The 13,651-nt window shown below is 41.6% G+C and overlaps 1 protein-coding gene and 2 long non-coding RNA genes across 5 annotated transcripts in view; 1 reads left to right on the top strand and 2 right to left on the bottom strand.

Moving 5' to 3' along the window:
• LOC121713681 (NACHT, LRR and PYD domains-containing protein 12-like) overlaps positions 1–13,651 on the top strand; it is an 83,413-nt gene that overhangs the window by 51,820 nt on the left and 17,942 nt on the right. For 2 of the 3 annotated variants that reach the window (XM_042098513.1, XM_042098512.1), the window contains 3 exons: positions 1,637–1,810; positions 2,523–2,693; positions 2,769–2,815. In XM_042098513.1, coding sequence (XP_041954447.1) covers positions 1,637–1,810; positions 2,523–2,693; positions 2,769–2,815 — 392 coding nt within the window. The remainder of the gene's footprint in view (positions 1–1,636; positions 1,811–2,522; positions 2,694–2,768; positions 2,816–13,651) is intronic. The other variant, XM_042098514.1, reaches the window with a different exon arrangement.
• On the bottom strand, positions 2,935–7,037 carry LOC121713683. The gene is made up of 3 exons (XR_006032912.1): positions 6,881–7,037; positions 6,093–6,095; positions 2,935–2,947 (listed from the first exon to the last, which is right to left on the bottom strand). It is a non-coding gene; the product is annotated as an uncharacterized LOC121713683 (long non-coding RNA).
• LOC121713682 lies at positions 13,000–13,597 on the bottom strand. The gene is made up of 3 exons (XR_006032911.1): positions 13,396–13,597; positions 13,198–13,259; positions 13,000–13,088 (listed from the first exon to the last, which is right to left on the bottom strand). It is a non-coding gene; the product is annotated as an uncharacterized LOC121713682 (long non-coding RNA).

The following is a 13,651-nucleotide window of genomic DNA, read 5'->3' as shown; positions in this document are numbered from 1 at the left end:
GGATATTGTCATTTAAAAAGTGAAGATGCAGTCCTCAACTGATGTTGATGTTGTGTTTTGTCATGTCATGTTGTGTTTTGGCCTGATGCGCCACCCTCCACCTATCTACTAATCACGAAGTCAGTAGTGTTTCGCCATCAGGGTTGGCAACCTCGAGTCAGGGGGGAGGGGGAGGGGATACACCGCTCTTCAGTATTTTGAAAGTGATTGCAGTACCAGTTTTGGCCACAATCTTACATATGGTTCCTTTAAGTCCTAGAAACAAGTTTGAGATGCTAGTTCCAATAGCTATAGGAGCCAGGCAGCTACAGCGGGGGCATGAACATGGGGGCTCACAGACATGCCCCCACAGTGTAGCTCAGTAGTTGCCTTGCTGCTTTAGCTGCTGGAACTAGCAACTCCAGCTAGGTAAAACTGATTGTTTTCGGTTTCGGTGACTTCGAGACACGGAGATATGTGAAAAATCGCTGGATTTCTCCTTTAATATACAGTCTGGAACGTTAAAATACAGTTTCTTTTCTGAATGAAAAAATCCTGGTTTGAATCCCTGAAACCTTCACACAAGTGTAACATAATTGAAATATAATGATTGGTTTGGTGCATTCCGTTTTACAACAATGCTTTGATTTTGTTTTGAGTTATGAATCCATTGCTCCCCTTTGCTTTATAGTGGTATTGTATGTACTCTATTTATTTGTTTTTTGTTTGTATAATTTGTTTGAATTATATTTGAAATTTAATTCATTATATTGTTCGTTTTCAGATAGATACAATCGATGATGTTTTCATAATCATTGAATAATCGTGTTAAATAATCGTGACTTCAATATGACCAAAATAATAATTATCATGATTTTTGCCATAATTGAGCAGCCTTAAGAGGAATGAATGCATTGATAATGTTTTGACAGTGATAGTGCACTTCTCTAGCCTAGAAATCTAGACGCGCCCCTAGCAGAAGCAAATTACATTTGCTGCCAGGGCTAGTCTAGCAACTCTCCGTTGGCTTGTGAGCTCCACAAATCGAAACTTAATCAGGCCAATGAAATCGTGTATAGAGTCGTTAGGTGGGCTTAACATAATGATTGATGGCAGAGTTGCAACGGTTTGGCTTGAATTCCCTGCTACTTGAAAACAAATAAGATGGATGTTGCTGCTAGCGAACAGTGTGACACGAGTTAAGCTTTTATTAAGTTGGCAAACGTTTGAACTAGCCAACTAGCTCTGCTGGTGGGAAACGCATGGGACTCATAGCGCTGCCGCTGTCCTATTGCATGCAGAGGGAATTTGTAAGACAACTGATTATCCCGCCCCTCGGACTGAGCACTGCGAACGGTGAGTTTCCAGACCCTACATTTTAATGTGGGTCTGGCTCGTCAGGCTAGCACTTCTCCACTTGTCTTGTTGCCTATATTTCAACACGAGTACAGTCAACAACACCTATTATATTGTAAACTGTGGTAGTTCCCACTGGACTGCCAGTCTGCAAATTAGTATTATGTGTATGTCACCTTGAGACCATGGGTAGCATGTTATGTGTAGAGAAGATAATATTAATGTGATATTAGTAGCCTACATGTGGCCCCAAATTCGTGTGTTTATTTCTAAGCGAACAATCTTGTTATCATTCTTCTAGACTTTCAGAATGCTCCCTAACAGAAGACAGCTGTGAATATCTAGCCTATGTATTACAATCTCCCACTTCCAAACTCATAAGACTCAAACTAGAAGACAATGACCTGCGGGACACTGGAGTGATGCTCCTCTCCGCTGGACTTCAGCATGCAAACTGTAGACTGCAATCACTAGGGTAAGAACATGGTCAAATTACAACAAATATCAAAGCAATGAATTGCTTCCTAGATTTTAGTTCGTTGAAAAACTTACGACACAGTACAAGTTCGATACCATAGACATTGGAACCAAACTTTAAAAATTGCCTTTCATTTCTGCTTCATAACCTAGTGATACTAATGTCACCTATGATTAGCCTGTATTCTCATTGCATGTAGAATGTATAAATGTAATCGGTGGGATGAGTAGCGCTACTGACAATCTTCACTTAAAGGTAAACTATGCAATTACAGTTAGGGGTCACGATGCAAAAGAGTGTGGTGCAGGACATGTTTTGAAAGCTGTATGCAGGAACGGGCGGGATGTGAGAGGTGCATTTGCAGTAGGCTACTTCAGATGTTAATGCCTTTCAATTGATGCCAGCTAGCATAGCTGTGTTACAGTAGCCTACATTCAGAATCAAGAAACTTTAAATCAGACATCTGGTAGTCTCTTTCAGTTGTTGTGTGTCAAGTGCTCCTTTTGTGAGACAGAAGGCAAAACTGAATATCCCTCTACGTGAGGGTCTGAGGAAGGGTTGAAAGGCCTGAAACGTCGCAGAAACTGAACTATTGGGAGCAAGTCCTATTGGGACTTTTTTTTCTTACATGTTACTATTTGCCTTTAGTCCTGCTCCCAGTTTTAAATCAAAGATGTGCGTGCTTTGACTGTACTGTCTGTTTTGGTAGGTTGACAGGTTGTGGAATAGAAGAGGATGGTGTTTGTTCTCTGGCCTGTGCTCTGGATCACAACAAATTACACTTGCAGGAGCTGTATCTCAACTTCAACACCCTAGGAGCAGGAATAAAGTGTCTATCAGAGCAGAAGAGTAACCCTGAATTTGAATTAGACACTCTAATGTAAGTCTCTAAAACCTTTACCAAATTATGATTATTAGAAATGTTGCAAAATTCATGCTGTTTATATCTTTTCAGTACAAACTATTCTGAAGATAAGCGCCTACACCCTGGACCAAAGAAATGTAAGACCATAAATTCAATTATACTTGAGAGCCAAACTAACATTTCCATGATATTTCCTTGCTTTATTCTTTCATTACTGAAAATGAGTACACAAACAACAAATATAACCGAAGGAATATAGGCCATTAGGCCTTCATCAGTACCCGACTTTCTTGTTTTTTAGGCTGGCTGTCTGAGGTAATTAGTGACACCTGTAACCGAACTGCAGTGAATGGCCACTGGGCGCTCTGACACATTGGGCCATATACGCCATTCATTAGAAACGGAGTGCCCAGTGTCTCCAATACACACCTAGTTAATTTTAGCCCATGTCAATGGGAAAAACATATATAGAGAGAGATATAGAGAAGAAACTCCTCCAAAGAGAAGCCGTATGGTTGCACCATCTACATTCCATGGGCCCTATACCCAGCCCATTGTGGCGCCAAGCGTGACAAGTCTTGTTTCTATCTTTCGGTGTGTGTCCACAGTGCAAAATCACTTGCAGATGCTTTACTCTCTCCTTGTCGCCACTTGAGAGCGTGTAGTAGGCTAAAGTCTGTGGTGTAGTTTAAAAGCTGATAGAGGCGAAGGAGGACTACAGAAGGTAGGTGGAACAGAAGTTGCAGAAGAACAACATTAATTAGGTATGGGATGGTATGAAGACCATCACTGTCCTTAAGAAGAGCAGCAGCTCTGTGGAGGGAGATCTGGACAGGGCGAACCAACTGTACCACTTCTACAACAGGTTTGACTGCCCTGCTCCAGCTCCAATGGCAGTGGTCTGTCCACCATCCCCTGCTGACTCAGACACTGCTCTTGCTTGCTTGCCTGCCCAACCCACACCTCTCCCCTAACTCTCAGTGCAACACTCACCCCCATCATCAGAGGCTCTCTCACCCCTCCCCCACATGGTGACAATGGCTGCAGTCAACAACCATCAGTCTCCAGCCACCCGACAACCCCCTCAGACACCACCCCAGACGCCCGCTGTCCTTTGACCTGATCTGCCGTGATGATGGGGGAGGGGAAGGGGTGTGTCTGACTGACTGACAAGGCTGCTCGAGGTCTGTGCTGCTGAACTGGGGGAGCCACTAAAGCACATCTTCAACCTGAGTCTCCGTCTCGGATGAGTCCCAAGACATCATGTCTCATCCCCATCCCTAAGAAGCCACACCTAAGTGAGCTTAATGACTGCAGGCCTGTCGCTCTAACATCACACGTGATGAAGACAATGGAGCGACTGGTCTTGTGCATACTCAGACCCCAGGTACGCCATGCACTAGACCCGCTACAGTTTGCATACCAGGAGAAAGTGGGCGTGGACGATAGGGCTGGGCGATAAAACGATAGCGATATGTATCGCAATAGACATGTAATCGATATCAATAAAAAATACGTTCGGTAGAACATTCGATAATTAAAAGCAACACACACCTCTGGCCTTACGTTGTCCATAAATAATAAGCTAAATATATCTTGCATTGTAGCTATGTGCAACTCGACCAGAGTAGCCTAGGCGATAGAAGTAGGCCTACCTCAACACAGACTCTCAATGAGTCCTTGCCCCTTGCGCACTCTCTCTCTCCCTCTCAACAGGTGCATTCCTCCTCAGCATGCACATGAAACATTCACAATCGTGCAAGACGACTGCTAAATTGCTATTAAATCTGGTTAGCATCATTAGTATGCTGCACGAATTTGTTAAAAACTGTTGCATTCAAATTGACTGCTAAGTTCTAATCATCTCAATCCCGATGCAAATGGAAAAGTATTTTCCAAGACTCAAACGGGCCAGTCCCAAGGAGAAAAAGTATTAATTTGAAACTTAAACACACGTGGGGAAACTGAACAGTACCAGTAGACGATAAACTAGCAAATTAAGCTACTTTGTTTACAATATTTCCAGGCTTCAACCAGTGCTGCTTTTCATTCAGACGTATGTGCGCATTTATTTATTTGAGTGTTTTTCATGATTGTGTTGCTATTTCTTTCCCCTGTTTGCTCTGATTGATAACTGAGGTGATTAGAATCAGAGGAATTGGTTAATTTTATAATAAAATTGTTTAAATGTAACTTTTCCCCCCCTTCTGGTCCTTTTCTAAAATAGATTAAAAAAAAATCAATAATTATCGATATCGACTGATATGAAATACTTATATCGTGATACAGTTTTCAGCCATATCGCCCAGCCCTAGTGGACGATGCCATCACTTATCTCCTACACAGGACACATTCTCACCTAGACAAGGGGAAAAGTGCTGTGAGAATAATGTTCTCAAGTGCTTTTAACACCATCCAACCCCCCAGACTGAGAGACAAGATCTTGCAGATGGGTGTGGACACTCATCTGGTATCCTGGATTACAGGTAACTGCTCTCGCCAGTCCTGTTCACCCTGTACACATCTGACTTATGCTACAACACTGAGTCATGCCACATGCAGAAGTTCTCTGATGATACTGCAATTGTGGGCTGTATCAGGGACGAGCAAGAGGAGGAGTACATGGTGGAGGACTTTGTGCAATGGTGCAAACTCAACCACCTTCAGCTCAACACTTCAAAGACCAAGGAGATGGTGGTGAATTTCCGCAGGTCAAAGCCCGCTCTGCTACCAGCCTCCATTGATGGGGTCAATGTGGAGGTGGTAAACACCTACAAGTATCTGGGCTTACACCTGGACAATAAACGGGACTGGTCAGCCAATAATGAATCACCCTACAAGAAAGGGCAGAGCAGGCTATACTTTCTGAGGAGGCTGCAGTCCTTCAATGTCTGCACTAAGCTCCTCGGGATGTTTTACCAGTCTGTTGTTGCCAGCGTTCTATGCTGTGGTAAGCTGGGGTGGAAGCACAAAGAAGAAGGATGCTGGGCAACTAGATAGGCTGGTAAGGAAAGCTGGCTCTGTTGTGGGAGCCGAACTGGGGTGCATCACTTCAATATCAGACAAAAGGACCCTGAACAAACTGATCAGCATCTTGGACAATGAATGTCATCCACTCCACAGCACTATTATAAAGCAGAAGAGCTTGATCAGCTGGAGACTTTGCTCACTGTCATGCACAACTGACAGACTGAGGAAGTAATTTTGCCCTAGGGCCATTGAACTGTGGGTAGAGGAGAGATAGACTTCTCTGCATGCACTGTTGGACTTACTTATTTGCACAATCACCGTGACACTCGTTCTCATAGAGCACCTTACAATGCACACTGAATTACAGGCTCAGTCCCCAAGGGGAAACTTGAATTTCCCCTTGGGGATCAATAAAGAAAGAAAGAAAGAAAGTAAGTAAGTAACTATCTATCTATCTTCAATTCCGGTACTGCATATCCGTACTATATAAGCCACATATAACACACAAACAAATAATACTATTTAACCAAACGTAGTGAAAGGGCTAACTACACCTTGCCGCTTTCCATATGAAACGGCGGGTTTTGGCGTGATAATGGACACACCATTACACTGAACACAGCAGTGACTGTCTGGACGGTCTGGCATTTGGAGATAGAGATAGATACTTTGGGCAGGTGGCAGAAGGGCCGCAGCCTCTCGTGGGCCGTTTGGGCCGGCTAATCATGGGGTGGCATGTGTGTCAGGTTCGTGTGGCTCCTTCTATCTCTCGGCCAACTATCAAGCATCAATAGTGTTAAATGGCTTCAAATTAGCCATTTATCTCTAACACCCCTCTTCTTCCTACATAAACGAAACTGATCAGTATTTATACCAGATATGAGTCTTTATACTACAGTCATGGTGACCCTCAATATTTACATCAGTCTACATTCTTTTGTAGCCTTATTCAATCAAATGTTTTAAAAAAAAAAGTGCATTGTTTGAAATTGAAATACAATAAATATGCCTGTATCTTTTATTTTATTATTGGTTTACAAAAAGTTATATGAAGCAATGAATTCTGAGAATTTCAAAGCCGAATGCGTCTAAACGAGTATACAGTACAAATGTGCTACCTGCAAGAATTGTGCAATCTGTTGCTATTTCCTTCTCCAGCAGTTAAACCTCTTTACCTGTGCCTACAACAATATATGGTTAGCGTATACATTTCTACCAACACTGTCATGTACTCAAGTGGCATGCAAACAGAGTTTTTCCACTCTTAAATTCATCAAGAATCGCCTAAGGACACGATTGTCACAGGATAATTTGGAGGCCTTTATGCTGATGGCGACAGAGAAAGAGGTCCTAATGAACTTGAATGCTGATGATGTGATAGACAGGGTTGCGGAGACACGTTAATTAATCAAGACACATTTGTGGAGCGGCTGCTCTGATGATCTATTCTAGGCTATTATTTTTTCCTTTTCATATTTCATATAGCATTCATTTTTTTGGGGTTGTGCATTGATATATTAATTTTCTTGGTTCAGTCTTTATGCATATTAAAGTTAGAGTTCATCACCAATGGGGCTACAAACGTGTGTGTTATTTCATGAAACTTAGTGAAATTAATCATATGACTATACTGAATCAATGTGCCAAATTTCCCAACTTTTTACTGTATGGTTCAATGGCAAATGAGTGTTTTGTTATAATAATAATAAGAACACATAGAATCACTATGGGTTGCCTCGCAGCTATAGCTGCAAGCAGCAATGAGGGGGCCAAGCACGTAAGCAGTTGAGCAGAAGTTGGGATTGGATTGGTTTCAGTTTTGGATTGACAGTTCACGTTCAAAGTTCACAATTTTAATTCTGAACTAGTTCAAAGTTCAGTTCATTTTACTTTTTTCGTGAGATATTCAAATAAATACGTTTTTCACACTACGAGCTAGAAATCACTATACTTTCTTTGAAGCTGCTCATTGTAGACATTTGCTCATGACACTGCAATTGTGGGTTTCTTATCCAGGTGATGAAACTTGCAGCAGTAGGCCTACAGACAAGGTAGACCAGTCTCCATGCCATCACTTCCAGTAGCCATTTTTAAAAAAAATTGCAGCGCTTTCTCTCACTCTCGTCATAGGTCTGTCTCTCTCTCTCGCTCCTCCAGCCCTCCGTGCTCTCGTCGTTCCCTGCTACGCGGCGTTGCTATGCCTACCCCGCTCTGCTGCAATTCATCACGGGTAACGTTGTGCGGAAGCCAGTATGCTATTCAACTATTCTCAGCCGGACACTACGTTGCCCGCAATGCATTGCGCACACAATGTCAAAACCATTTCTGTCTGGTGATACATGATTTAAGCGGCACCAGCGAGAATACAGGAGGGAGGAACTTTCTCTCGTTGCGTTTTAAAAGAGAAAACAGATGTCACTCAGTTTTCAATGGAAAACAAATTCCGACGTTCATTTACAGTGATGTCTGCCGTTCATGACACATAATGTGAACTAATTCACGTTCAAGTTCTTTATTAAAAAAATGTGTTGCGTTCAGTTCAACGTTCACGAAAAAATGAGCGTGTTCAATGAACGCGTTCTTTTGAACTCGTTCACGCACAACACTGGGATTGGACTGGACTGGACTCAAAGGTCACCGAATTTATTGTGTGTCCTCAAGATGTACTCCTAAGACCACATACCAATTTTGGTTCAAATCAGTGAGTGTTGATAATTATAGCACCCCTAGTGGTGAAAGGTCACCAAAATAATTATGCAGTCTTAATATGGGGTCATGACTCCACATACCAAGTTTGGTTTAAATCGGTGAAAGTGTTGATAATTATAGCACCCCTAGTGGTCAAAGGTCACCAAAATAATTGTGCAGTCTTAATATGGGGTCATGACTCCACATACCAAGTTTAGTTTCAATCGGTGAAAGTGTTAACAAATATAGTGCCCCTAGTGGTCAAAGCACACCAAATTAATTGTACATCCTCAGGATGTAGTCCCAAGTCCACATACCAAGTTTGGTTGCGATAGGTGAAAGTGCTAATCATACCGCCCCTAGTGGTCAAACGTAACCAAATGTATTGTGGGTCCTTAGGATCACGAATCAACGTACCAAGTTTGGTGTCAATACGAGAAAGTCATCCTAATTATAGCGCCCCTAGTGGTCAAAGTACACCAAATGTATTGTGCGTCCTCAGGATCGGGTCCTGAGTCCATATACCAAGTTTGGTTTCCATATGTGAATGCATTGCTGAGATATGAGCCTACTTCCTGTGATTATAGCGCCCCCCTAGTGGTCAAAAGACTCCAAATGTATTGTGCGTCCTCAGGATGGGGTCTGAAGTCTATGTACCAAGTTTGGTTTAGATTAGGGTTGTCAAAATAACTGATTAATTTTGATTAATTAATTTGAGAAAAAAAAAAAACTGATTAAAAAAATTAGTGCAGATTAATCGATTCCGTATGATCTTTGACCACGAGCCGTTCTAGTCAGTAAAAATTAGACTGTAAAATGAAGGAGAGAGAAGAAAACGTGCTGCCTGGATCATTGATTGGAACATTTACTTTTTTTAAAAAACGGCCTGATGGTGTTGATAAAAATAAAGTGTTGAAAATAAAGTCCTCTGCAATGTCTGCAGCAAGGAATTTGCATATCGCCGGAGTTCATCAACTCTATAGTCGCACATCAATGCAAAGAAATAAGTGTTGACATTGAGGGGAGTTAAATTATTTTCATTGTGTCCCCTAGGTTATATCTGTGGCCTGAAATACCTTCTATGTGAAAAAAAAACTTCTTCCCAAAGCACTTTTGAATTTATTTCCTCAGCATATTAGGTCATATCATAGATTATTATGGCCATTATTTGAACAGTGAAAATAATAATAAAAGAGGTTTTGAACTTTAATGTCACTAATGCTGATTATTCAATGATTCATTTGAATTTAAATATTTAAAATACTTTCACAGCAAAAATTATATATGCGATTAATTTAGATTAATTAATCACAGAGTATGTAATTAATTAGATTTTTTTTTTAATCGATTGACAGCCCTAGTTTAGATATGTGTAAGCATTGCTGATATGAGCCTACTTCCTGTGATTATAGCGCCACACAGTGGTCAAATTTACCAAATTTCTTCAATCGGACAAACTTTGTGACCTGTGAAAACTTTTAGGTGTTTTTGATTAAATCCAATATGGCTGCCGGATCAATTACGTTGACGACACAAATTCACATCTGTCGGACTTACAACTAGGGTTGGGTATCGTTTCAATTTGAACGATTCCGATTCCAATTCCGGTTCCTAACAATTCTCAATTCCAATTTTTTTTAAAGGCAGGGTCAAAAAAAGTTTAGGATATTTTAAATGAGCTAGCTAACCAACGGTCTTTCTCAGGGTATCTGCACATTTTCCAAGTGCAAATTTAAAGACTTTTAAGACCTTTTCAAGACATCTAAATGAAAATTAAGACTATATTTATTTAAGACTGTTTATGAAATAGTTTTTTTCCCTACTAATTTTAACCCCCACCCCATTTTGGATATATTTTGGCGAAAGAAAAATAATTGTGTGTGAATTACCTTCACAGCTATAAATGCCCAATTTTGAAGCTGGCTGTACATATTTGGTTTTGCTTACTGCTGAGGCTGACTGTTCTTCACCTGTGTCTGTAGTAGCCTAGGGCTACTTGCCAAAGACATGTGCACTGGACTGGATTCCCTTCAATATTTTTTTCAAAGTTAGACTAAGCTATTTACATATTTTAATAAGCCTACTTTATATAATTTACTATGTGCATCTATTGTCCAATATGCAGCACAGCAAATTAAAGTTAATCCACTACTTTACATTTTGCATACCAGTTGTATCTAAACCAACCAAAGCTTGACTGAAACATTGTAAAACCATTGACTTGTTCTAAATTAATGAAGAGACAGGTCCTCCTCGCATGATCCTGCTGAAAACTGCTGGTTTCATCTCAAGCACGCAGGTATTATGAACGCACATTTTTCTTTTTTATGTAGCAGTCGCCGACATTCAAAAAATATGTGGTTATATTTCACAACTTTTGCGAAGTAGGCCTAGCCTACTGGGAAATGCTGGCAAGCAAGCTGCTGGCAGATATTACAGGTAGGCTATTATAACTTAGACAGATATTTTCTTCCCTAGGCTAGGCCAGCAACACACGCTGGAAAGATGCAAACAGATCAACTTAACATATACAGTATTTCCTCCTGTTTGCGAAGCACTGCACATAATTTGACCAGCAGTCTTCGCGTCCATAGTTTGTGAAACGATGCTGCATCTGAGCAAAGACTTTAGATGCCAAGCGCAACTCCAAAAAGGAGAACAAATGAGTGCCGGACGCCTGACAGGGCTTTTAAAATCCATATGTCCGGCCTAAATTCGAACATATGGCCAACCTATCACTAACTGGCTTACCAACTCTTTCTCCCGCTCATTCTACCATAGGCTCCCTCATTCCACGTAGGCTACCTGTCTATCTCTTAGGCCTCAGCTACACCACGAACACACTTCCTCCCGTAGCCTAATAGCCTAGTCACTTATACAATTGCGTTTTAAATACACGAAACTGGATGGAGACATCACTCACTCTCTTGCACTCGCTGGCGGTCCCATACGCACATTTAATACCTCTCTTTCGAAAATTCAGTTGTATTTAAGACTTTTTAAGGATCCGCGGGAACCCTGCTTTCTGAATGAAATAGTCTGACATTCTCCATGAATTTTAATTCTATGAACTATGCGCTTCTTCGTTGGTGTTCAGCCGTTTCTTCTTCCGGTCGGCGGACTGGGAATCGAAACTAGGAATCGAAATTTAAACTTTTGAACCATTCCAGGAAAATCGCAAAGATAGTCCCGGTTCCAACCAATACTCGATATTCGATACCCAAACCTATTTACGACCTCCCATAGTATTAACAATCACCATTAGTAATTTTTAATTCCAAACACAACACCCGTTACAGGCCAAAAGGTAAATTTGCTAATTATAGCGCCACCTATAGGTCAAAGGTCATTATATTTATTGAGCCTCCTCCTTATTTGGTCCTGACCCCATGTACCGAGTTTGGTTTTGATACGTGAAAGCTTTGCTGAGATATCACTTCACTTCCTGTTTGGTGGCTTCACCGCCAATTACACTGCATGAAAAGTGTGATTTTCGTCTCCGTAAACGACCGGAGATCTCCCTCATTTTCGGTAGTTGACGACAATTTGCAACCCGCGCTTGTTGCCGTTTGTCTGTGCCACAAATTGTCGGAACCAGACAATGACGTATGTGGAGAGCTTTCAGAGTGCTAATGGCCCTAATTAGCATATGAATGCAGCAAAACCGCGGCTGGCCAGGCCTGGCTTGAATATCCTTACTGAGTATTGGATGAAACCACTACTTTCAAACAAGAAAAATCACTCGTGATTGGCATCAAAACCACACCTGGCCAGGCCAGGCTTGAATTTCCTTACTCAGTATTGGATGAAACCACAACTTTCAAACAAGTAAAATCACTCGTGATTGGTTGGCAGATCCCCAATAATAATGTATATATATTACTACACTATTATTAGGCTACCATCAAGGACATGAATGAATTTATAGAGGAAATGAACATTTGCCAGGAACATGTTTATGCAAAGAAAGAGCTTTATTAAATCAAACACAACTATATACAAAGCGAGGATCTGCCCACACATGGGTAGAGGATGATCCAAAAACTACAACTCCGTGAACTGTCCGTTTGCCTCCTCGGGGTTGTAGGTAACTGGCGGCATTCTTTCCGAGGCAGGTCCGTTATGCAGACGCCTATTGTGCGTGGCTCTGTACTTCGGCGTCGCCTCTAACCGGGACTGCAGCTTCGAGTTCAGAGAGCTCCGGCCTACGAAATGACGGCGACCGTACAATCCATCCAGAGACCCCGCCAACAACGCCATCTTCTTCGTCAGACATGAGGTCTACGGTGGCGGACTTCCAGAGTTCCACCTCGTCATCTGCTAGCACACTCTGTCTCGATTCCAGCAGCTGTAAAAAAACAATGAATCAGTACTGTGCGATGCGATGCACTGCGTATGGACACAACACTAATCTATCAATGCACCTGAAAAATAGTCACCAAATAAAGTCTTACCCTCTTTCTTCTCGCTCGACTTCGCAGCTTCCGCCCGCAATGAGTTTTCTGGCTGGGTATATATAAAGCTCCTGCGTACCGTCTCGTAATACGTCTTACAGGCGGCTGGAAAACAATTAAATGAGAGTGGTATGAATAAAAATCAAACGCAAGTCACAGTAACATTAAACAAGGAGAAACAGTAAAAACAAGTCACTTACACACAATGTTGTCTTTATCAACATCGTGTAAATCTGGACTTGCAGATATTGCTCCGAGCAAATAGGAGGTCACCGCCTCATTATGAGGCGAGATTAGTCTGTGAAAACAAAATGTACAGTTATGATCGGTATCTATCCTATGGTATCTATACGTATCCATTTCCTTATAGCCTACCGCATAATGAAAGCATATTCTTTAAATCTTACCCTTGCTCCGGTTCGTAGCGCCTGCAATTTGTCTCCGAGTTGTGAAGACGGCGTACTGCTTCCTGTAAATGACAAAAAAATACACTTTAATAAAGCTGGTTCTGCTCACTTGTTCTTTTGCAAAGCTACTAGGCTACTCTTAGCTTTGGTTTTAGGCTAGGGTACTTTTAGCTTATCAGTCATCGAACATATTCTTACCGCAAGCTTGGGATTGTGCACCAGTCTTCTCTTCTTAAAGTTTGTCTCTCCCGCACAGTTTTTCGACTCCAGAGCAGCCAACCGGTCCTCTATGGACAGCAACCTAGAGTTTACCTAATTGCTTGAATGACTTGCAGACAGCTCTGAGCAAAGAGGAGGTCACGACCCCATTAAGAGGCAAAGTTAGTCTGTGAAAACAAAATGTACAGTTAAGATCTGTATCTATCAACGTAGCCTATCTATTTCCTTATAGCCT

This window comes from Alosa sapidissima, chromosome 7 (genome assembly GCF_018492685.1).
Source record: "Alosa sapidissima isolate fAloSap1 chromosome 7, fAloSap1.pri, whole genome shotgun sequence".
Classification (NCBI taxonomy): Eukaryota; Metazoa; Chordata; class Actinopteri; order Clupeiformes; family Clupeidae; genus Alosa; species Alosa sapidissima.
This window is presented reverse-complemented; position numbering and strand designations above follow the sequence as displayed.